Source organism: Stegodyphus dumicola, chromosome 9 (genome assembly GCF_044657685.1).
Source record: "Stegodyphus dumicola isolate Sdum_Otavi_A_Nest chromosome 9, ASM4465768v1".
NCBI classification, from domain to species: domain Eukaryota; kingdom Metazoa; phylum Arthropoda; class Arachnida; order Araneae; family Eresidae; genus Stegodyphus; species Stegodyphus dumicola.
Window position 1 is genome coordinate 88,243,706 of NC_140776.1, and position 26,161 is coordinate 88,269,866.

Genomic DNA, 26,161 nt, shown 5'->3' on the forward strand with positions numbered 1-26,161 from the left:
TAGCATTCATTCTGAATCAGTCATTATTTTATGGTAAAAACAATTTTAACTACTTGTATATCAATAACATTATCAAATCAATAGTAAAATATAAGCGAAAAACTGAGTACTGAAAGATAAAAACTTCCAGACCCATGCAGATAATGTTGGCTTAATGTTTTGTTTTCCTTATATAAAATTGATCAGAGACCATTTGGAGGTAAACTAATATGGATGCGTCATTTTGGTAGATTGGGTGATGTTTCTGGTTGTATTCATTTGACAGAATTGGGGAACTCAGGAGTACTCGCTCATTTTCCCCCTTTCTACTGCCTCGGTTTTAATGTACAGGCTGCAATTGCAGCCTAGTTGCTTTAATTTATAAATAAAAATAAATATTACTTTTATTTTAGATTAGTTATGATATTTCATTTATGAAAAGTAAAGTATGCTTTTCAAAAGATTCCTGCATCTTCCATGCTGAGAGATTATGGGCTAGGCAACTCAGTGTTAAAAGAATGCAAGAGAAGGGGGCTATTATTTAAGAAAAATGGAGATGAGAAGGCATACATGTTTTACTTCAAGCTGTTGTGCAAGCTGTTGCTACGACCAGAAGGGTTTGAACAACCATGACAACTGGAATTGATAGAAAGTCAACATGAAAATGCTGATTCTGGATAGAAATTGTTGGAGCTTCAGAAAGTAAGAACTGGATAAAAGTGCAACAAAATGTGAAAAAATTTACAGAATTAAAATGGAGTTCAGGGCATTGATTCAAAAATATTCAAGTGACAAAGAAGCTTAGGATTTTTTATAGAAGCAACTTGAACAAAAACAAGAGCAAGAGTAATCGAGCTAGAGGATGAGTTTTACAGCATTAGGTATGTACCTCATGAAGAAATTGGGTTACTTATTATGAGGATAAAAACAACTGCAAAGAAACTGGCTGAAGCCGGAAACAACTTAGCAGATCTTTTCAAAGGATTTCAGGCAATTTTGCATTTAAGGCAGGTATACTTCAGAATTGCACAACTGATTTATAAGTGGAAAGACAAGAAATTTATGTTGAAAAAAATCGCCAAAGAACTGGTAAGAAAAGAAAGTTGACTTCGTCAGGTACACGCGAATTTAAAAGACAACAAAGTAAGCATATTTAATATTATTAGCACAAATGTGGGTAAAAGAGAACTGAAAATAAATCTAAATTTAAGAAAAAAATTTGGAATATAAAGATAGGACCTTGTCATATATGCCATAACTTTGAACACTTGATTGAAAAGTGTAAAGAAAATTTAAATAAAAATCAGAAATTTAAAATAGATGATAAAAAGGGGATACTTTGAAGATAAAAAATTAATGTTAATAGAAAATTATGTGTTAACTACAGATAAATGACATAATGCAGATAAATTTAATTGGGTCACAGATACAAGGGAATGGGACTAATTGCCACTACAATTTCGCTGTCAAACCGATTCACCAAGACATATTTTTCTTTACATACCTATATTATATCTTGCCATATAACTGATATGGTATCAAGACATATTTTTCTTAACATTACGGCATTTCATTTTGCTGTACTATATTAAATATTATTTAATTTAATAATTTTGTTTACCTATTGTATAGTCAAGACATATTTTTCTTTGCATGTCTTGCCATATGACATTACTAAGTTTATTTAGCACCATGGACTGATTCGCAGTCAAGACTTTTTTTCCTTAACATGACTGTATTATAAAAAAAGCTTTTGTTATTAAACATAGCTTCTAGAATTATTAAAATATATTAAAATAATAAATTCTTGAATGATATGTGGTACTCAGATGAATTCAAAAGAATAACTGAAAGCCTTCACAATAAGATGAAATATAATATGATTATAAAAGTAACATATAATACTAAAATAAAAAATAATATTAAAATAAAAAATAATATTATAATTAAACATAATATAATCTAACATTCATAATAAAAAGGAAATTATTTTGAAATTTCAAAATAAATTGATCTTTTTTAAGACAATATTTGAGGAGAATTGTCTTTGTTTATATTAAAACTCAGTTTCCTGCAAGTGTTTTCTGTACAACCAAAGTTATGGTAAAACATCTTTTTGAATTTCACCACTTAAAGAACCAGATGGTTTGTTAACATTTACATTTCAGCAATTCTTTACATTAAAAGCTTTTGAATAGCATACAAAATATTTTTGTATATAATTTTATAAAACTATATTATTACAAGTGATGCAAAAGTTGACTTATTAGAATATCTATCTATCTATTTATTAATTTTAAGACAGTAATTTGCTAACAAGATCATTAAGTAATTCTGCTTTTAATTAAAATTTCAAAAAAATGCGAATTTCCTTCTTGCATGAGTGATTTCTCTAAACAAGTTGATTAAAAATATTAGTAAACAATTATACATATTCTAAGCAATCTTTATTACGCATTCCATTTCTACTTGATGACGAAACGGCCCACGGCAAATCAGCTGCCAGCAGACTGTCTTTCTGGAAAAAGAGCGATGACAAAAAGTCCTAGACCCAGCTACAACTCATTTCTGCAGTAACAGGAATTTAATGATAAATTTTGAAGAAATAAATGATGCATATATGTCTCAAGTTGTAGGTACTTTTGAAAGGAAAGTATAAGGAAAAGGTGCCATCCAATTTGTAGTAAAAGTAAGCAAATAAATACGATTAACTAACGTTAACGAACTAAATATCGTTTTATTAGAAGAATGGTGAGTGGTGAGGTGTTTGACCTTGAGTTTACCTCAAGCAAATTAAATAATATGAAGTTATTTTAAAATCAGTAACTGATTTGAATTTGGTAAAGTTTTGTTTAACTGTTTACAGTATTCAAGTAGAATAAGTATTATGTCCGTTGTATAGAACTGAAACATAAAATTTTTGTATTTCTTAATATTTTGTTATTATATTTTTCATGCAGATTTGATCACAGGCCAGTCGGCAGTACACTAAGGTGGTTGCTGCTGACTGGCCAATAACATAGCGTCGGCTACGACATATCAGGCTGCATTTATATGATAGTGTCAGTCAACTTGGGAGTACTTGCTCACTTTTTTTCTCCTTTGATTTTGGTTTGGTTTTAACATAACGACTGTTATTGCAGCCTCTGTTTTAATTTATATGTAAAAATAAATGTTAGTTTTGTTTTAGATTAGTTTCAGCATTTTTATTTATGGCAGATTGCTACACCTAACACTGTGAGAAATAAGTGAAACAAGTGACCCTTTTGAAGTAATTAGAACAAAACAGACTTTACAAACTACCACTTTGTGGACATTTACTGCCATCTATAAAATAATGTGATATTTAAAATAGAAAAGATACAGGTCAAACAGTAAAAGCAGCCAAGAAATGAGATTGCCCGTACAGCATACGAGCGTGAAAGCAGTGTGCATATGGCACTTGAGCTAAATAGGCAAGTGGTTAATCTGAATAATTAAGGTAACCAATTTACATGATATACATTATTCTGCAGTTAAAAAATTTGCAATAAACTTTACAAAGACAATAAATCAGCAATGGTGTATCAAGTTCATGTCTTGTCAGTTGTCCATATGTTTGAAACGTGATAATTTCATTTATACAGTATATATCATCTTGTAATTATTAATAATTTCATTAATGAAATATACTTTTGCAAATGTTTACATTACAGAAAAGAGAGGATAAATCAAATGCTTTAAAATTAAGTCAGTATTTTATATATACTGCTACCCTAAGTATCTATATTCTGTTATAATAAGCACTGGGAGCGGGGGGGGGGGGGGGTAAACAGATTTATAATGTACAAGAAAGTGGGGAAAAAACGGACAATAGGTTAAATATTACTATAATTACAAAGACCTTACATTGTCAAATATATATCACATATCCCAAATCCATAAATCAAAAGTTTTAGATAGGTTAAGCGTGCAAATAACTTGAACCAGATCTAAGTTATCAAAAAGTAAATTTTTAATATGATTATTCTCTAAAAAATATATATTATTCCTTTAATTTTTTTGCTATTCAAAGTTACTCTTAAATGCATGTTATCAATTCAGTAAAATATACTCAACACCAGTTGATTTATTATATCGAAAAAGCATTTTCTTTAAAATTTACACAACTAAAACAAATCTGCATTAGTTGAAAACTTACTTCAAAACTTCTTTATAACTAGTGATGGCACACCTTTCCATACCATTTTGATGATATAGCTTAGCTAAAGCCATATTTACTGAAGCTGTCCTTTGTTTGGCAGAGATACTTTCTAGCTACAAATTACAAAAATTAAATATCATCAGAATTTGGGAAATGTATAAATTAACATTTAAATTTCAATACATTTTCAAGTGGCACGTTGTATTTTAAAAAGTATTAAAAAATTACTTACTAATCCAATGGCTTGAGAAAATTGCTTAAGATTCACAAGGCATAAATGTGCTTTATACTTAACATCAACTTCAGATGTTACTTCCTAATACATAACAAATAAATTAAAATTTTTGCAGTGTTTCTAATGTAGAAAAGCACAGGGTTTCTTAAGAATTTATTCCAAACAATCTTATGATACTAAAATTGCTCCGATTTCCAGATTTGAAAAATAATTCAAAACAAAAATTATTACAGGTTTATTGACAATTAACAAAAAGAAATGCTTTTCTTTTATAGGGCAACAAGCAACAAAATTTTTCATCAACTTGATGGTTCCATATATTCAGCTTGATGGTTTCAACATTTTAATTATACTTTATTTAATTCTCATTTTTATATAAATTCATGACAAAAGAGAAAAATTCATTTGAACTTAGCCAATATTTTAGCCTATAGGAAATCTTCAAATTAAAAATGTTGTTTTTGCCTTATATAATAATGTATTATTTTTGTTGTATGTACTTCAAATAAAAAGGTTTTAGTCCTTAATTTTATTTTTTTCATTGCTAGAACTGACCTAAAATATACATTTCAGATGTTTAGACTGATTTTTACAATCACGTTGTACTATAATAGAAAAGATCTAAGATATATTTTAATGGAGATATCGAATTACGATTATTTTTAAAAAATTGCAAAATAGAGTTTAACATAAAAAAAAAGTTAATAACTTACTAATTAAAATGCTCATAATTTTGGTACTTGTGTATTAGCCAGCAACTTGGCAAAAATGCCACCTCTGATTCCGATTCCTACAAGCATTTGGAAACCCTAAAAGCTGTTCCAGATTCTTCTAGAAAAATTATATTTTCATTCTGCTTTCTTTTTGTTTTTTCTTCTGCCCCTTCCTCTTTTCTTTCTTTTGTAAAAAGTAAAAAATACACACTAGCACTTTACAAACTACATGGTCCTACACTTCTTGCATCACTACTGCTTACACAGTCAAACTAGATTTTAGTTTGTGACAATCGAAAAGGTGCCTGTTAAGTTAGACATGTGTTGCATGCATAGACTTGGAATGTCAATGCACAATTTAATGGAAATTGCTAAAGAATAACTTAATCTCCTTCCATTAAAAAAAAAAAAAAAAAAAAAAAAAAAGAAAACTGAGTGCCCAAGTACTATATTGAATCTGGAAAAAACTATTTTTCTTTTTCAAACATATGTGTTATTTTGCTGTTTCTAAAGCAGCCCTTAACAAAGTTTCAGAGCCCTCTTTGGGAAATACTGCTTTACAGTATTAAAATAAAAACTTATAATACAGTCCTTCATTTATAAATCTTATTGTTAAAAATGATATCAATTAAATGAGTGCTTTTAAAATGGCTACAGCATAAGTGATCCACAACATTCGAAATTTTCACATTAAGTTTGGACAATTATGTTTGACAATTAAATGTTGTGCCCATATTAACAAGGAAATACCATTGCACATACATAAAAGTACACACCAGAATTAATTGGAATACATATAATAAATTAATTACAATAGAATTACAGATGTAAATATAAAAATATCCATACGGGAGATAAAAAGAAATCATTTACCCCTTGTGGAAAAGGTTGTGACTTTCCTTTAGTTTTGGCTAATGATTTCTTTAACTGTAAAGCTCTTCTATACATGGCCTGAAAAATAAATTTTCACTAATTTCAGGAAAATGTTTTGTTTACAAACGTTAAAAAATAATATAAACTATGATATGTGATCTTTGATTTCTACAAAATAGATGCAAAATTTACCAGTGTTTGTGATTAAATATAAAATATTATTTGCAAATTTGAATTTTTTTGAATGAAAATAAGTGAAATTTAGTTATTTAAAGGTAATATGTTTTAGCTTGTCATATAATATTCATAATCTCAGTCTCCATCTTGCACATGTCTATTCACTTGGCCTATGTCTTGAATTGTTTGGAATTGCTCTCTCTTCACAGCTATGCTATTGGCTCTCCACTGATCTGACCAGATGCCCCACCTTTCTGCCCAGCCTTCCATCCTATGAGCACTCACTTTAGACTTTGAATTCAAAACACACGTTGCTCCGACGTCCTTTCTTCCCATTGACATGTAATTGTTTTGTGTTTCTCATCACGACATCATCACCTTAAGCTGATGAAAAGTAGATTATTAATTACTCCTCAACCGAACTGGATTTTACAGAGTAACTCTTTCTCCAAGACTCGCTCATGCTGCACATGAGAATTAGGCTTATGGCGGTTCTTGCTTCGTAATAACATTATGCTAGAAAATGCCACGTAATTGCTATGTGTTCCACTCTGCAATGCAGCTGTGGACAAGGAGCCTGATACAAGTGGTCTGATACACCTAACTGCCTGTATCTGTAAGCTAACTCAACCAGTTAAATCATGTCATAAACTGTAAAATAGGCATGCATTTCTTTTCTGTTCTGTTTTCTAACTCCCATTTGAATTTAGTGATCATAAATTTTTATCAATATATACAGCCACAAAATAGAAATAATTTGAAGAAAAAAGGTTTGATTTAGGTTTATATGATTATGGGATACTTTTCCTTTATTTGCCTACAATATCATAAAATCATAAGAACAAATAATAAAAAAATCTGAAAGCTTTCAGATTTTATATATTACTGTTTTTTTAACATTTTGGGTGTCACCTTTATAGAATAAATATTTCGTTCTTCACACTCAAAACACATAAAATTCAATTCATTAGCAAAATCTCACAAAATATTTAAAAACAGCATATCTTTAGAATTTTCGATATGCAGTCACACGCGCTGGAGATAAAAAAATTTTTTTTTCGTAAAGTGTTGCCATTGCTTACTTTGAAATCATCGAGTTTGTTAATCAAAAATTCATTAAAGTTTTACAAAATTTGAAATAGGTAATAAAAAAAATTCAAAATTCGGGCTTCCAAGAGCCCATGTTTGGTTGGAGAACTAAGTTATTTAAAATTTGATGGCTCTAGGTACCGTTGTTTCTTCACAATGCGAGAAACATTCATACTCTCATGCAGATTCTTCATTATTTAGTTTCTTTAAATAAAATAGATGGTGATAATATTTGGTGGTAACAGTTTGAAAAGTGAGTCGATGCAAAATGCCATTTTGAAATTAATAGCCCTTCTGGGTAGCCTTTTGGGATAATGATATAAATGAGACAATAAGAAAAATAAATTTGATTATAAAAAAGTTATTTTAATTCCATTATAGAAGCAATAGGCAAACAGTTTACACCTGAAATAAACATTAATTGATATGAGCAATGCATCTTCAACCCTTTTTATAATTAAATTTATTTTTCTCATTGTCTTAGCATTAATGTGTTATTATATCATATAATTTGTTCTTATTGTTCTTTGTTAAAACACAATGAGATACGGCTGCCAGATTTGCAAGCAGATAAAAGAAAAGTACCAATTATGACAAAGGATGCTACGGTTATCTAAGGGAAGGAATGCCTCTATGAAGGATTTTCTAAGGGAAGCTGGCTCACATCCATGTAGCATATATGGAAAACCACAAAAAGGCTATGCAGCCAGTCCATTCACCTGGAATTGAGCCCACGTCAAACTACCGTGTCAGTAACTTTACTGCTCAATTGCTGGTGGGATGACAGAAAAATGAAGTTTGTACAAGAGGATTCATATGTTAGTGGCACACATACCATTGTGTAAATATTGTAATGTTCATTTAGGAAAGAAAGAGTATACTGTAGTGAAACATACAACTAAATGCTAGTCAGTTAAAGGGGGAAAAAAAAAAAAAAATGGTTAATCATGTAGTATGTAGTCTACCATTTCTCATTAGTTATCTATCTCTTAGATGGTCCCACTAAAACTAATTTTTAAATTTGAATGTGTGCTAAAATGGCAGGAAAAAGAAAAGATTAAAATAATAACTAATTTTATTGCCACATTCTAAATAAATAAATAAAAGTGATAGATGGCAATTATTGTGATTAAATATGCAACTTTGTGGATAAATCTAAATTTCTCTGCATGTGCATGAATTTAGACAGTTCTAGAACTTTAAGTAGCCATTGAAATACTAATGTTTGATTTTTTAATTTTTGATAATGCCATGGTTTTTATAATTTGTTTGTTACACACTGAATGAAAAGTCTGCAATAAAATTTTTTCAAAGAAAAGACATCATTCATGATAGAAAATTATGACTGAAGAACCACAAGATGAAATTGTATTTATCAATAACTCAAAGGTAAAATGTGCTGCAGGAAAGAATCCTGCAATGAGAAAAAAGGATTAAGATCACAAAACTGGTTCTCTCTCTCGAAGGATCAAAAATCTCCTTCATTAAGATATGAGGTTCATCTATTTTTGGTTTCAAATGACATCTACTGAATTCTGTAAACTCCAGCTGAAGCTGAACCCACAATACAAGTGTATACAGTTATATGAGTTACAGTTACATACATGGAATCAAAAGCATGCAAGTCAGATGAATTGCAAGATGCCGCTTTGAATATGTTACTGTTGACCACAAGTATAAATTGTGGACCCTGTGAGTAGGCATCATATACAAAAATTAGAGTGACAGTGGTGCAGTGTTAAATAACATAAAAAATGCCATCAGGCACTGCTTGACAGCACTTCAATTCTTATTTGTCCAAATCAATATGCAGGCATTTACACAAAAAAAAACTAAACTGAAATTTTCTCTGAAATGTTAAAGGAGATAAAAAAATTTATGCCTCCCATTTAATTTCAAATATGCCTAGCCATTTCATTATACTTTAAGTGATAGCAATAAAAAATTCAATATATGAAATTAACCTTTCATGTAAAGTAAAATAATATAAATAAAATTCTTAGAGTTATTTACTATTATGCTCCCTTCCTTGTGATACGGTTACCATAATTATTTTTGGCATCACAGAGTACACAATAGTTTGGCAATTTTTTACTGTCTTAATAACGGAATTGTACCAGAAATATTTACATTATAAATTATCATTTTTTCTCATAAATTTTTTGTTTCTAAAAATGCTTATTTTTATTATTTATAAAAAGAACATGTAAGGCTTAGCCTAAGTTTTTATCAGTTATCTTTAGTTAAAGCTACTTTCCTGTCCTTCCTAATTTCAGTTTACAATATTCTACCAGAACGTGTTTTAGAATTACGTTTAATGGAAATGAGTAAGTGTGGTATTTAAATCGAAGTTCCACCGACTTCGTTAGAGGACATCAGAGTTTCTGACTAGGGTGAGCTCGCCTTTTGATTATATCTCTCTCTAAGCTGTTACTACGCTTGGCCGTATTTCAGGACCTTGATAGCTTATTCGATATTTAGAGACCAACTACTTAGAATCTTGATAGCCTCGGCTGTTAAGTTTTACTTCTTATTACTTTGAGTTCAAGCTCAAGTGGAGGCTTTGCTGTACGCTCTGAGAAAGGAGCCGACTGTTCAATTCTTATTTTGAATAACAAAGGGTAATTAACCCTTCTTTAGTTTTATGTCTTTGTTCCTGAACTCAAGCGATTATTTGCTTATCTGTTCATGAGGTTATTACACATTTAGCTGTAAGACAAAAGACTGGAACCCTGCATTTGGCACCCAAAGCATTTTTGACGAACTACGGCATTAGAGAAGAAGAAGCTTTCGTTGATCCCCTTCGACCTATCAAGTTCCTCAGCCTCCAGCAAACCTGATGAAGGGATTCGGGTTCATCATGGAAACAATGAGAGCAGCCAGGAAGCCAGCTACAATACTCGATGGCAAAGGTTCTATGATGACCTTCCTAGAGCAGCTGGACATGCATTTCACATTATATGCAGGGAAGCAGGTGCAGAAAATCACAATCGCTTCAATGAACCTAAGCCAAGCTCTCAGTTGGTACAAAGAAACTGGTAAGTTTCTATTGGGGGATCCAGGTTCTGAAACTTATAACTGGAAAAACTTTAAAACATCGCTAGTGAAAGCATTCTCAGTGGTTAAAGACCGTACGAAGCTTCAGTCAGAATTCTTTAGCAAGTATCAAACCAATCTCGATGAGTTAATGGACTTCATCTTGAGAAAGATCCAGATATTTAATTTACTGTATGGAAAAAGGCCAGATAATGAGCTTATTGAAGTGATATTGCCACGTCTACTCCTGTCAATTCAAGACTTTCTCGAAGTCAAAAACCCGCAAACGTTAGAGAACTTACTTCAATCAGCAGTAAAATTTCAAAGCAGACAAACCGCTGAAAATGTGCGTGCAGGCAACTTTCGCCAATATTCAAGGTACCCCCCCCCCAAGGAAAAAACCTCAAGATCAGCAGAGTTTGTATCGACAAGCGAGGAAAGTTGAAAAATCGGATAACAGGAAGACGGGTCAGTCTATATATTATCCTTTCATTTGGAAATGAAAGGAAAAAGCACAGAACTAAGAGGCAGAAAAGAATTTAAACTGATCGCAGTGACCAAAAAGAGGGCCCTGTCAACTTGTGGGAAGAAAAATCCCTCGGAAATTAAGTTGAATATGGTAGTCGTACAAAATTCGGCCTTGCCGGAGATCCATATCTTACTAAACGATGTTCTTACTACCACCCTTCTCGATACTGGAGCTCAGTGCTGCTTCTTTTTGCAGGAGTACTTTAAAAAATATTTTCAAAACAACGGGACAAAGAGTAACTGCCGCCCAAAGAAAGCAATGCGTCTGCATGGGAAAAGTGGGGCTGCATGTTCAAATAAAGAAAGAGATTCAGAAAGTTAATTTTTTAGTAGTAAAGGGAGTTAATTTTAGTAGTTTAGGGAGTTTTCTAAGGTCTTGAATGTCAAGTTTTAACACATAATAGATGATGGTTAGTGGTAGTATATATTCACGGTAACACAATAATGACACACTCAGTTCATTTGGTACAATTATGTGGAGAGCGTGGGGAAAAGAGTTTAAAATACGTGTGAATGAAAACAGTTTGAGGGTATTCGCAGACAGCTGCTCTTGGGAAGTGGTTAGTGGTAGTATGTATTCATGGTAACACAACGACACACTCAGTTCATTTGGTACAATTATGTGGAGAGCGTGGTGGAGAAGAGTTTAAAATACGTGTGAATGAAAACAGTTTGAGGGTATTTGCAGACAGCTGCTCTTGGGATGTACAGGAAGCAAACACTTTTGACTTGAACTTTAAAATTGCAAAATTGAACTAAAACTATGTAGGCTAAACAGCCTAAGATGCAGAGAGTTGTTACAATGTAGTTGGCTCTTATCCAAACATCAGCAGCATAGACTAACGGGCACCCAATATGCACAACCGTAAACTAGCAAGCTTTTAACTCATAGGAACAACATGGCTGAAAGACAGGACACTCTCTCTCTGACTGAAATACCTCGCATCTCAGCTTAAATATAGTACAAAGTCCGAAATCCGGACTCGTTGGGACTTTACTGATTTCGGATTTTTCCAGATATTAGATCATCAATTTAAATCTGGTAATCTGGCACAAATTATACCATTAAAGATATGAAATCTAAATTTATGAAATAAAGAAAAATTATGATCTAAAGGGTATCAAAATTTACAAAAAAAAAAAAAAAAAAAAAAAAAAAAAAAAAAGCTTAATATTTATTTGTTTACTTTATTAAACATTTCTTTCAATGTAAGCTGTCTAAGTTGCTTCCACAAAAAATTGAATACGTTCCTTTTTCTTCTTTCTTATGTCATATGCAGTTGACTTTCCAATGCAATACTCCTCGCATAATTCTGATACGGATATGCCTTTATCCATTTTTTGCAGCAACTTCACTTTTTGTTTAATGGACATCGAAACATGGTTTCTTTTTGTAGATCCATTGGCAGCTCCAGAATTGGAAACTCTTTTCGACATAATCGAAAGTTCCAGCTTAGTTTTTATAAAATTGCTGTAATAATAACAGTCTGCAAAAAATAATAAGCTGGATCAAACTAAAAGATTAGGAACTTATGCAGTCTGAAATATTAACTGAAATGCCTTAGAATTGGTAAAGATAATTTTAGCCTAGCTTAATAGCATCCATGATACATTATTGGCTGTGTATCACAAGATTGGTGATGAAAGCTAAGTTGTTCCGCTAAATTTTGTCTTGCTCCTATTGCGTACTGGATTAAGCCTGAATTGTATTAGTTTAGTTATTTACTATACCTATGCTTATTTCTTGCACATGCTTAAAGCTAATCTGAGTCCTGAATAAATAAACTTCCACATATACTTAACGCTTTATCCATGCCCGGCGATAAATACCGCATGGTGCAGTCTCTACAAGTCTTAGATTCTACCACAAAGCGCCTTCCCAAGTTCTAAATTTTCCCCGCACCTAAACTTTGCACCCCAGTGCTTTCCCTAAATCACAAAAAACTTCATCTCTTAATTTTGTCGCTCGGTGCTTCTCCAAATTCCAAAATTTCATCTTCCTTAAATTCTGCCATCATATTCTGCAACCGCTTCTGGGTTTATGGTGAATAACATATCAGTTATTTTTAATTAAAATAGCACTAAATGTAATTTTTTAGCCTATGAGTTTCATTATGAAAGTGAGCATTATGAAAATCCATTTTTAGCATATGAAAAGAAATTTTTGTTGAATTTTTCCTCGTCAACATTTCTTAGAGCATTTAAAAATCTATAATCATCGCCAAGCGTAATGTTATCATAAAAGGTTGCTATACTCTTTTTATTCAATTACTAATATAAAAAAAGTTTAGACATCACTGCATGAGTTATTACTAAAGCTGTCATGCATTGATAAACATGCGGTGATGAAAGCGAAATATAGTAAATAATGACTCGCCAGGTCGGCATCAGGGATATCAAATAGGTGAATGTTTCGGCAAGCATGGCGAACAGCGGTAAACGGAATGTTTGAGATGTACAGCAAGCAGATACTCAGCTACGGAGCCAAGTTATTAATCTCACAAATTTATGCTTACATGATTGTTTTTCCATAATGATGTATTTTATTTAGTGCCTAAGTGAAATTAAGAATCGGAATTTTTAAGTGAAAATCTCCATGTTTTATTATGGAAGGTAAAATCAAATGCACATGCATAAAGCACACCAAACAAACAAACAAAAATGCTTGTGGCTTTGAGGTCCAGATTTTAGATCATTCCGGATAACGGACGTCCGGATTTCGGACTTTGTACTGTAGTGGTTTCTCTCCTATTTTGCATAAAGTGTGAAATTGAAAACTCATTCTGGTAGGAAAATTAGGAAGTAAAGGAGAGCTGTCTTAAAATAAAAATAACTATTACAAAATTAAAGTAAAAACTTGCACTGTAATATAAATAATTAACTAAAAAATCAAATCACATTACAGTACAACTGTTAAATAAGCTGTTGATTTATTCAGTTTTAAAATATAAAAAAAAGGTCAATTAACTTACTTCAGCTTTTTTATATTCTTTTAAGTTAACCAATGAATCAGCATAATATACAAAAGTCTGATATTTTGTAGCAAATGTTAAAAGATCAGGATTACTTTCACTCGCTGAGAGTATCATACTTGCCTAGAAACCAAAAATAATAAATAAATGAATACTTAATTCAAAAATGCACACAGTGCAAAAAAAAGGCGGACAGTTCTTTATCTCCCATTCTATTGTGCCAATTGACAAAATTCAACTTCTGTTTTTCATGTCTCAAAAATGCGACTTAGGATATGTATTAGATTTACATATAGTGTTGTTCTAATACAGGTATTTTGACAAAAAATCACACTTTTTCTGAAATGAGATGACAATTTTGTTTTCGTATGTCGATTCTACGACTCAAATTATGCCTAAATATTACATTTTGTAAAATTTGATGTGAAATTTATGGAGAAATTCAAAAATTTACCTTGCCGTATTTTCTTCAGTTTGCACCAAGAATAATTCACTTGGCGAACTTTTTACTTTATAGCAACCTATTTTCTTTTCCTTTTTTCACTGTAAACAAGTGGAAAGAAAGTCATCGTTCATTATATCAAATAATTTTAATAAAGAGCACAAACCAACTTTGGCATTATTATCCATTAAAACATATATGCAAAATTTCAAAATGTGCCAATATTTAAATTCATGTATATCTTAGAAAATTTTGAATAAAAAAAGTAATTTTTTGAAAGTGTGTCTAGAAATATATCTACTTTAAGATGATGTTAAAAATTTCATAGGTTACACTAAAAAATTTTTTTGAAAAATTTATAAAAAATATATTTAAAAATGCATATTTTAAAAACAGATCATAAAAAATGTACAAATGACAATGACATTTGGATTAAGCCTAAATTTTGAATTCTGGAATGAAATCAAGTAAGTTTAATAATAAAAAGAGATATTTATAAATATATGTATATCAAATTCAATTAACATTGAGAAGCTAAAATTTTGACAGCGAATTTTTTAAAAACTACTCATGTAACTTTTACAAAACTTGGCAGTTTGGCATAATTTGAGCCATAAAATCGAAATATGAAAAAAAATTGGCATGCCATTTTAGAAAAAGTGCAATTTTTTGTACTTATATTAAAGCAATGCTATATAAAAATCTAATACACATCCAAAGCTGCCCTTTTGAGACATGAAAAATGCAAGTTGAATTTCGTCAATCGACCCAGTAGAACGGGAGATATAGAAAATATACCCCCCTTTTTCTTTGCACAGTGTTCATGTACAGTTATAAAAACATAATGGCTGATATACTAGAAAATTAAATTAATAACCTATTTGATAATAAAATTTTAATTTTGAAATGGTTACTACATAAGAATAGGTTAAAGTAACATTCGCAAAAATATATTTGACTCTTATATTTGTTACATTCATTAATTTTTTTATTCATAGGCCTAGAAAATTTTAAATTAAAAATGTATTGCCTTTCTCTGTCTCTCCTTGCAACAGAAATTTCTTTGGGAAACATCTTATGCTTTATTTTTTCTTATAATTATTATGCAGAGATTATGCATGTAAGAAAATATATCGATAGTGCAGCTCATTAATGTAGTTTTTTTTTAAATGCCAGGTATAAGCATTAAGATAATATAAAGTACTACATATACTACAAATATTACATTTTGAAAGCAATTTTAGAAAAGGCTTTAGTGTAGAATTGAGTGCCCCTTCGATTGGCGACATTTTTAAAAAAATTTTGGCGATGAAACCTCACTTCTGGTTACCACGATAGTTTTAACTTTGTTTTACCTTCCCGATTTTATTTAAATGAAAATAGATTGATGTGTACATGGACATATTTAAGGCAATGCGGAATGCCTAGTTTGTGCAATTCTAGGATGTTTTTTTAAGTAAAAACAGATCGATGTGTACATGGACACAGATCTTATGCAATTCTTCGACTTCTTATTTTGGTTTTGTGTAGCGGCCATCTTGAAATTGTGACTTCCTGGTGCCGATCTTGGCGTCAAGAAAGAATCGCCAATAAACAAGGGGCACCTAATTGTAAGCTTTTACCTTAGAAAATACTGATCATTCAATTTCAAAATTAGAATATAAATAAAAATTAATGTTGGTAATGCATACAACAACATCTGTATGTGGGTATGCTAATGAATTCCACAAGCTTTCACATGCAAATTGATTAAATATTTAGGCACTTACTTATTATCCTATTGACCAAGTAGCATGATTTAGTAACAATTGTGCATGACTGTGTCCCTTAGAATTCTGCAGTAACGTTTGGTGAATGGTGACCATTGCCGAAATTTCTACCAAAGGTCAGGAGGATAATACAGATATACAAGTATTTATCACAGTTCTATACTATTTTTTTTTTATATGACGATGAGGCAATGAACAAAACAGCAAATACTTTCATCAAACATATTTTTTATTTAATTTGATCCCACATAGTATCTTAGACAGGCTGAAACATTACAAAATATGAACCACTTACTAAAGATTATAGTGCTGCTAATTCTGTTTCATAGGAAATAAAATAATTTAATTTTGTTATTACCTAATGCTCAAAATTAATTGTTAAATTAGTGCTATAACTAACTCTAATAAAAAATTAATTTTAATTTATACCTCAAAGGGGACAACAAAAGTGTTATACATAATGCAACAAGAAATCACTGTAAAATAGTGCCCATTCATGAACCAATGATTACAAAATTTAATTTAAAAGTGATCTTGAACTTTAGAAAATAAAACCTTTAAACTAACATCATTTAAACAAAACCGACCATAAAACTGAAAGACTGCTGTATTTTTTCTGATGTTTAATTACAACAGGAAATGAAATAACTTATTCCTGATCATGAAGTCCTAATTTGGCTCTACACAAATCTAATAATCTTCTTATGAAGAATAAATCAGCCACTTAATTAACAATTTCCATAAACGTGCTTCGCAGTTACAACTTCAAAATATAGCCATTTAAAATGTATTACAAATGTGTTGTTAAAACTCCAACAACCTAAGCGTTCTCATTATGTATAGCAAGAAAATTTAAAAATAACAGCATTATGAAAACGAATTAATCGCAAATAAATGCAAAGAAGTAATTAGGAAAAAAAAAACCGACGTCCAATCCCTTTCATTATTTTTTCCCCATTTATCAACACTTAATGTAATTCGACCACAATAATAAATTTGAATTTCACATTAAATTCAGTTTTCGAGAAAATTATATTCATTAACATGCTACACCGATAAGCACATAGTTCTTACCAAAGCTGTTACATTACTGTAGAGACCTTGATCATACAAAAGTTTTAACTGTTCATACAGAACCATAATGACAAATTTTAGCAATTAATTTTTTAAAATTTTTCTTAGCGGAATGTTTACACAACTCGTTTGTTTTCTATTTAACGTTTGAATAAAAGTGGCGCCATCTCTTGCGAGACATTTTAACAAGAAGATGGCACTGTATTTTTTTTTAAATTTCGCGTTCTTGAAATTCAATCCAAAGCTGCTTCAACGACGAAGATCGTACTTAATTCTCGAGTGTCAAGATGTAGAAACATTTTCTTACTCGGCTTCGGCGTCTGGCGACAACTGAAAATCTTGCGCCTCTTTCTCCATGCCAAGAATTTAAAAAGTTTCATTCTAAAATTTCGTAACATTAATGTGGCGCTCCTGGATGCTGCGCCTCGCCCCACCCGGGTTACGCTAGCCCTTGACTAACTAGCCCTGGTTACGTTACTGAATATTTTAGCTAGCCGGCATTACTTTACCAGCTTTGGCTAAATGAAAGAGTCAACCTCCCATACACTATGACATGTCAAAACTTAATGTAAAACAGGACGATCACCAGTACTCAAAGATATTAAATTTCTGTATTGAGATTTAGGATTATTTGCATTATGGCAAAGCATACGAGGGCGGTCTTTGAAAGGGCTACTTTTTCGGAGGAAGTTGAATTGTATCGTTTCCATCTTCCATGATACACACAGAGAAAACACAAAAATTCCATATGGTCAACATTTCAGCCAGGTCGAACCAAAGCTGTATATATAACAGCTTTGGGTCGAACTAGTGGTGTTCAGCACTTTTTTTAGCTGGCTGCTAACGGGGCTTAGAACTGTTAATCGCTAATAATTATACGCAGGTTGAATCTTAGCCAATGGTGTAAGCACATGGACTTTTCCTGGTTTTAGGAAGGCTTGCTCATATTTACCACAGTTGAGTAAATAACAATAGCATTAATCATGAAAAGGTGCATCTGCAATCAATAAAAAATAAATTGTCTAGCTATAGTTATGCTATATGGTTTCATTTGTGCGTGCCCACCAGCGGCAGAGATGTAAAATCGATGAACGAATGGCAATTCCTACCTGAGTTCAATTCCAGGCAAATACGTTTTCGTGGTTTTCCTCATGTGTAACGCGTATAAGAGTCAGATTCCCTTAGAAAGTCCTCCATGAAGGCATCCATCCCCTTAGGCAGATAGCCCTAGTATGCTTTGCCATAATCTACGAAACCAACCAAACATTTGTGCGTGTTCAGAATTTTCGATAATAATATTCATTACCTACAAAATTTTATTAACGACAGTTTCAGTTTTGTTTTCAACTATAATTTCTTATTTATAACAGTTTTTTTAATGTTCACGAATCTTTCAATGAGAATGTGCACATATGCACAGGGTTTTAAGATTTATTCCCGTTGGTATGATAAAATCACGGAGTATAAATACGTTATACTCCGTAGTATAAAGACTTTACATTCCGTAACATAAAGACATTATACTCCGTCGATAAAATGTAAAAGTAAAAAGGAGCATGCTTAAAGGAACAAAATTGTCGCCTCCAAGACTGTTTCACAGACTTTATCAGAAAAGTTAAGGCTTTGATATGAACTGTTTTGAAAACAAATATTTCTTTTCTCCTTTTGAATTGGTAATTCCTTTACTCTATAGAGTATAAAATATGATAGTTTATGATTAGAAAATTTTTCCAACTATGTTTAAAATTCAGAAGTGTTTTGGAAAAGAAATCTCCAATTATTCAAAATATATTGGCACAGCCTGATTCTTTTAAACTCAGGATTACACAGTGAAAAGAATACAGGTACATATAGATCAGAAGAAAATTTATGGTCTCATGAGTAATATTTTAATATCAATCTTAAAGCGATATCAGTAAATAAATGAAACTTTTACATGCATTGATTAGTGTGATACATGGAGGTTAGGTGGGATCAAGGTCCGTAGCGTTCTTTCTACGGACCTTGAGGTGGGATATTCAGAAGTTTAAATGGCAATATATTTCGATCCGCAACCGCAAGACATGGTGGGGGGTGGATAATGTTTATTTACAATGTTAAAGCGTATAAATTTAAATTTCAATGTTAATTCATTTAAAATTATGAAAAAAATCTAGATTGCATTAAACTACGGTCATTTAATTTTTCCATTAGATACTAAATTTTCTATTTTTTTAAGTATGTAATTTTGTTTTTATTAATTTATTGACAATTTACATATAAGCGTAATATTGAGCAATGTAAAGTGAAAGTTATTAATGTTATCGCGCGAAACTAGATTAGAAGCGTTATTCATGTAATAACTTCTGTGTTAATAAAGAAAAGGTACTTTTTTCACGCGTATAATCTAAACTAAAACTATTCCGAAAATTTGGTTTGTTGAAAAAATGTGATATTCTTTTTCTATCATAGTTAAATTAATGTCTTAATTTTTTTTTAAATTATGTTTTAGTTTTACTTTATGCTTTAAAATGTAGCTGATAATAACTAAGTATTTCTTTTGAAGAGATATATTATTTTCTATTTATTTTTTATATATAAATATATATATATTAACAAACCTTTTTCGTTATTGTTCATGAAGTATTTATATAGAGCAATTAAAGTACTTTAAATAATTGGAAAAGTTTTTTTCATAAAGGGTTGCATTATATTTATTTATTTGGTAAAAATTGCAGAATGTTTTTATATGTAATTTTACTCCTGCTGTGATTTCTATGTATTTAATATGGAAGGAGGAACACATTAATCTTACAAAATCAACAGCCAAGTAGCTAAAGTTAGTTAATGGTAGTAATTGTAAGTAACAACTCAGTTTTAATTTTTAGCTGCAAATTCTGATTTTTTTTTTTTTTATTCTTGCATGCAGTGTAAATATCAGCTCTTGAAAACCTTTTTGTAAAAGCATAGCTTCTAAAATAGCTCTTAAATATTCTGATGGAAGCATTTGTGATACTTTCCCATTTGTAATGCCCAAAATTGTATGAATAAATATTTGATAAATGGATAATTGGTACTTCAAATGAATAAACGTTTGAATGCATATGTTGTTAACTTTATAATATATGGGCTAATATTTCATAAGCGGGGTAAGTTGGCGAATTTTTTTTTTCGGCAATGAAAGCACTAAGGTGCGATTTTTAAACGTAAACAGAATAGTAATTTTTAAGTTTTGCAGTAGTGAAATGTCATTATTGTATGTAAACAGAATAGTAAAATGAGATGATAAAATATTAGATGAGTAAAACAAAGTCCATTAGCTTTGCAAATTATAATATAGACCTATCTGTCATAAAATAGTAGAATGAAGAATTCTTGTAAATAATTATTGAGTAAATAAATATATACACCTATCAGATCAGAGCACTGTGAAAAGAGTTTTAAACATAAATAGAAATAACATAAAATAGTAAATTTTTGTTTACAGTGGTGAACATCGATTCTTATGTGCAAAAAGTAAATGAAATTGATTAAATGATAAAACGATGTCCTGGAATTCAACACACTAAACAGCTTTCGTCCAAAACTTTAAATATTCCACATCTTTCGATTGCCACATTGCAAGAAACAAAACTAAAAAAACAATAATTAACTAAATAAAATTAGATGAAAACATTCATAACTTCACGTCATCTGAAATCCAATATTCTCCCAACAACTTAACCTTCTGCAAATATTTATATAAATATAATATTAAGCATATATATATATATATATAATATTAAACAGTGAAACTTTTAAAAATAAACACAGTATTTCAAAATTAAATTTTTAAAAAAATCTTCTGCCTACACTAAATTCATGCTCTTACTGAAATAAAGCTCTAGGTTTGCCACAATGAAACATACAGCCGAAAACCACAACCAAATCAAAATCGCACCAAATAAAAAACTCTCACCCCAATTATGGTTGCTTTGGTTTGGTTTATTAGATTACGGCAAAGCACTCGAGGGCTATCTGCCTTAAGGGAGGATGCCTTCGTGGAGGACTTTTTAAGGGAAACTGGCTCGTATACACGTTACACATGGGGAAAACCACGAAAACACCCATGCAGCCAGCCCGTTCGCAGGATTCGAACCTCGGACCGAACTACCAGTGTGCAGTGACATTACCGCTCGGCCGCTGGTGGGCCCCCCAATTATGGAATATTAACCTAATATATGAATGCAGCAGTAGTTTAATTGATGTGTATTGAATGACTAAATGGCATATACAGTATAAATTGCATTTAAATATAAAGGCTGCTAAAGGTAAATTTTATATGTGCTATACATAGTAAACCTTCTATGTTTAAATATACAGTATAAAGTCCGAAATCCGGACATCCATTATCCAGAATGATCTAAAGTCCGGACCTCAAAACCACCTACGACGTTTCCTCGTAGGCTTTACGCACATGCATTTGAATCCTCCCTCTGTGCCTAGTAAAACATCTGGAGAGTCCTGATTCTTAATTTCACTTAGACACTAAATAAAATATCTTGTTATTGAAGAAACAATCATTTTAGCATAAATTTGTACGATCAGTAATTTGCCTCCATTGCTGCATGTCTGCTTTGCCACACATCTCAAACCGAAGCATTCCACATAGGTACATTGTTTATTAGTCGCCAACTTGGCGAATCATTATTTATTATACTTTCCTTTCATCACCCCATGTTTATCAAAACATGACAACTTGAGTAATAACTAATGTAGCAATGCCTAAACAATTTTTTTTTTTATGTTAGTAATTGAATAATAAAGGAGTATGATACCCTTTTATGTTGACATTACCCTTGGTGATGATTACAGATTTAAGTTAAATGCACTAAAAATGTTGACGAGGAAAAATTTAACAAAAATTTTGGCTAATCTTTGGAATACGGTAACAGGTAGTTTGGCGACATTTTGGTTAGGCGATAAAGGTTACTAGTTAGGACTTTAGCAGTGTACATGGATATAGTCAAGAGTGTGCACAATGCCATTTTTGAGCAATTCTGAGATTTTTTTTAAGTGAAAATAGGTCGAGGTGTACATGGACGATACCGTGTATGTGCAATTCGTAAAAACGCGGCAAGCTGTGGGCAATTCTGCACTTTGTCTCAATTTTGCACCTAATCTTTGTCATGATTAAGCACTTTTGTTCCATAAAAGTTCTAGCATAAGCGTAATTCGGCTAGCGGATTGTTAAAAAAAATGTTGGAAATGTTGAGTAAAAAAAAAAAAAAAACATGCCTTTACTTGGTGAAAACAAAATGGCGTCCAAACAAAAACTAGCAGGTTGCTGTAGCACAGTTGGTCGCCAAAAAATCCCCAAGTTACCATAATCCAAAGATTAACTAAAATTTCTTTCCATATTCTAAAAATAGATTTTCTTGATGATATTCATAGACGTAAAGATTACATTTAGGGCTATTTGAATTAAGAATAACTGTTTTGTTAGTCATATAAATCTAGAACCAATGTCAAGGCTCTTATGGCCACACCAGGTTGCAGAATTTAGGTCCCACAGAGACTGCATCAGGCGGTAAGATATCTAGCACGGGCCCTCAATAAGGCTTAAGTATATGTGTGTATGTATATACAACTCTGATAAGCCTTAAGCTTGTGCAAGAAATAGACATATGTGTAATAAAGAACTAAAATAATACAATTCTTGCTTAATTGTATCAGTGCACGATAAATGCAAGATAAAATTTAACAGAACAACTTCTTGTTAGTCGCCAAGCTCATGATGCATAGCCAAATATGTATAGTGAAGGATAGCTAATATTGATCATGATAGCCACAAACTTTGAAGGTTTTTGGATATTGCAAAACAAATGTGAAATTTTCATATTAAAGGATTTTGTAAAGAAATGTAGAGAAGCGGTGATAAATAAAGATGGTATAAAAGAAGTTTTCTATTGAGATGACAATGCTTCTGAATCATGAATCAATTAGTAAATGGCGAAATCTGTAGTATGGTTCTAGATCTAGAAAATACAGCTACCGATAGTGAAGAAAATGACAGAGAAGTTACTGAAAATGAGAAAATTTCGATTGTCAAGTTAGTCAGAATTCTCGACACAGCAGTTACAGGACTTCAACAATGTAACTGAATAAGAGATTATAGCTGTCTACAGAATTAAAGAGAAAGTATTAGCACACACACACACACACACAAAAAAAAAAAAAAAAAAAAAAAAAAAAACCTTGCATTGAAAGAAATGTTTAATAAGCTAAACAAATAAATATCAAGCTTTTTTTTTTTGAAATTTTTATACTATTTAGATCACAAATACTTCATTATTTAATAAATCTTAATATCATATTTTTAATTTTATAATTTCTACATGCCATCTTACTAGATTTAAACTGATGATCTAATATCCCTAAAATCCCAAAACTTGAATCGCTGAAGTCCCGACAAGTCTGGATTTCAGACTTTGTACTGTATACAGAATGTGAAGAAACGTTAAGGCATATGATTAAATTATATTGTTTTTTAATTAGATATAAAAAGTAAACATTTTAGTGTCACATAACTAGGCCTGGCTGCAGAACTGATTCAACCGGTGTGGTCACACCAAGCAGCAGAATTTAAAGGCATCAGAATTGTTTTAATTTAGAGAAACATTGACAGTAAAATTTAAGGATGGCAAAATTTTTCAATTTAGAGCAGATACTGAGCAGCATAGCCGTCTATATACGATTGTTTTCCGTGACATAGAACTAATTGGTTTTGTATTCAAATTTAGTTAATTTTTTTGGTCAAATATTTTTTGAGGGCAGTAAAAAATCGCCAAACTATTGTTGATGCCATGCTGCCAAAAATAATTGCGGCAACCCTAACGCAAGAAAGGAAGTATAATAGTAAATAACTATTTAAAGATTGATGTTTTAATTTAGATGAAAGGTTAATTTCATATAATACTTTTTATTATTATAATTTATATAAAAAATGCGAAACATGACTGAATGGAAGCATACGATTAAATACTATTTCAGATCATTATTATAATTTATATAAAAATTGCTAAACATAAACATGTTTTGAATGGATGCCTGCATCGCTATTTCGCTACCGAGTTATCGCTAAAGCATAATTTCATCTTGTTGGTTGTTCAAACATAATTTTCTATAATGAATGATGCCTTTTCTTCAAAAAAATTCTTGATAAAGTCTAGAATCACCTACTTATTTGTTTGCCGCTTTTTACAATAGAAAAAACAATTTTCTTTTATTTGGCCAGATCTTGAAATTAATTGTTGATCCCCTTGTAGTGACTGTTTTCTTGAAAGTTTTTCATTTGTGTAAGTTTGCATTACAAATATTCCAAAGACTTTTTTTCTTTTATTTGGTAATTTTTTGTTTTTTATTTAATGATGACTTTTTCTAATATATCCTTATTTAGCAGTTAAACCAATCATCACAAAATTTCAATCTTTATGTCCATTGGATAGACTGAAAAATAATCTTCCAGATGAAGCTTTTTCATAACTTCTTAAACCTGCTGAATTATGAGGATTTTTCATTATTTTAATGGTAGAAAATATTTTTGTAATGAATGTCATCATACAAGTTTGTTTGTGAATTTTCTCTAAAATAACTGACATATGGATGTAAAGAGATTAGCAATGCTTGAATGTTAGAATAATGTCTATATCTTAATAAAGTGTTTTCTTATATTTAACCAAAGTAAACAGATTACTTTTATAAGTGCTGTTGGGTAAAAAAAGCTGTGTTTCATTTCATATTTATTTACATATGCAATGTATTTTTAAATAGACATTATTTCCATGCAGACTTTTAGACAATATGAGTGACAGAGACAGTTCCACTCCTTGTACAAGTACATCTTATCCTGTTTTCAAAGAATTTCTTCTTCAATCAAATTTATTGGAGCGTATTCCAGCACGTGCTCAGAAAGGGCTTTCTACATTTGACATAGAGTTCACTTCTTTAGATGCCAATGGACCATATCTAGCTATAGGCACAAATATTGGCATTCTGTATTTGTTTGATAGAAAGGAAAACTGTTTATTAAAATTGAAAGATCCTGTAAGTATCATATGTCCTACAATCTTTTTTTTATTAGTTACTATAGTCTTTTAAAATTAAATTTATATATATATATATATAAAGGCAAACTTAGATTGACATAGTGTTTTTTTTTTTTTTTTTTTTTTTTTCTTGTTTAGAAGCAAAATAATTTGGTTGATCTTTGGATTATGGTAACTTGGCGATTTTTTGGTGAAAATTTGGCGACCAACTCTGCTACAGCAACCCTCTATTTTTTTTTCTCCGCCGCCATTTTGTCTTCACGAAGTAAAGACATGTTTCTTTTCTTTTTATTTACTCAACACTTTTTCCAACAATCTACTAGCCGAATTACACTTATGCTAGAAATTTTATCTAACAAAACTGCTTAATCATGACAAATATTCACTGCAAAATTGGGAAAAAGTGCACAATAGCAAACTCCTTGCGCGTTTTTCAGAATAACACATACACATAAACCATGTACATGTCGACTTATTTTTACTTAAAAAAACATCCCAGAATTGCACAAAAATGGCATTGTGCACACTCTTCACTATATCCATGTACACTGCTTTTTTCTCATAAATTAGAAAAATTTCACGAAAATACATCACAATTTTCTGAATCTTTAAACCCGGTAAAAAGAACATATATGAAATTACCTGATCGCGAAAAAGTATATACCCTTTCCAAATATGAACATTTCCACGTATAAAATAAATAAAATATCCAAAAACTTTTACCTCTAAATTATCTATTATATTATAAACGTCACCAACGAATTCATACCGCAAACATTACAAATACTTAGTGTCAAATATTTAAATTATTTCCATGCACGTTTACTTCAACTTAAACGTATACCAAATTCCTACAAACATAAAATTCACAAAATAACTATCATTTAATTAAAATATCACTAAACCATGTACACGTTGACTTATTTTTACTTAAAAAAACATCCCAGAATTGCACAAAAATGGCATTGCGCAAACTCTTCACTATATCCATGTGCACTGCTTTTTTTCACATAAATTAGAAAAAT

The 26,161-nt window shown here is 30.9% G+C and overlaps 2 protein-coding genes across 7 annotated transcripts in view; one reads left to right on the forward strand and one right to left on the reverse strand.

Moving 5' to 3' along the window:
- The window catches only part of APC7 (anaphase-promoting complex subunit 7), a 109,965-nt gene extending 92,615 nt beyond the window's left edge, over window positions 1-17,350 (reverse strand). Inside the window, exons 1-5 of one of the 3 annotated variants that reach the window (XM_085823730.1) lie at window positions 17,071-17,350; window positions 13,786-13,908; window positions 5,984-6,061; window positions 4,395-4,478; window positions 4,160-4,275 (exon numbers count right to left, since the gene is read on the reverse strand). In XM_085823730.1, coding sequence (XP_085679856.1) covers window positions 4,160-4,275; window positions 4,395-4,478; window positions 5,984-6,061; window positions 13,786-13,908; window positions 17,071-17,136 — 467 coding nt within the window. In that variant the 5' untranslated portion in view covers window positions 17,137-17,350. Of the gene's footprint in view, window positions 1-4,159; window positions 4,276-4,394; window positions 4,479-5,983; window positions 6,062-13,785; window positions 13,909-14,239; window positions 14,329-15,996; window positions 16,018-17,070 lie in introns of those variants that run through there. The other 2 variants (XM_085823732.1, XM_085823731.1) reach the window with 2 other exon arrangements.
- Window positions 17,351-19,126: 1,776 nt separating this feature from the next.
- Window positions 19,127-26,161, forward strand: part of LOC118205418 (tectonin beta-propeller repeat-containing protein 2) — a 122,326-nt gene continuing 115,291 nt past the window's right edge. For 2 of the 4 annotated variants that reach the window (XM_085823733.1, XM_085823736.1), the window contains exons 1-2: window positions 19,127-19,287; window positions 24,879-25,134. In XM_085823733.1, the coding sequence (XP_085679859.1) occupies window positions 24,892-25,134 (243 nt within the window). In that variant the 5' untranslated portion in view covers window positions 19,127-19,287; window positions 24,879-24,891. The other 2 variants (XM_085823734.1, XM_085823735.1) reach the window with 2 other exon arrangements.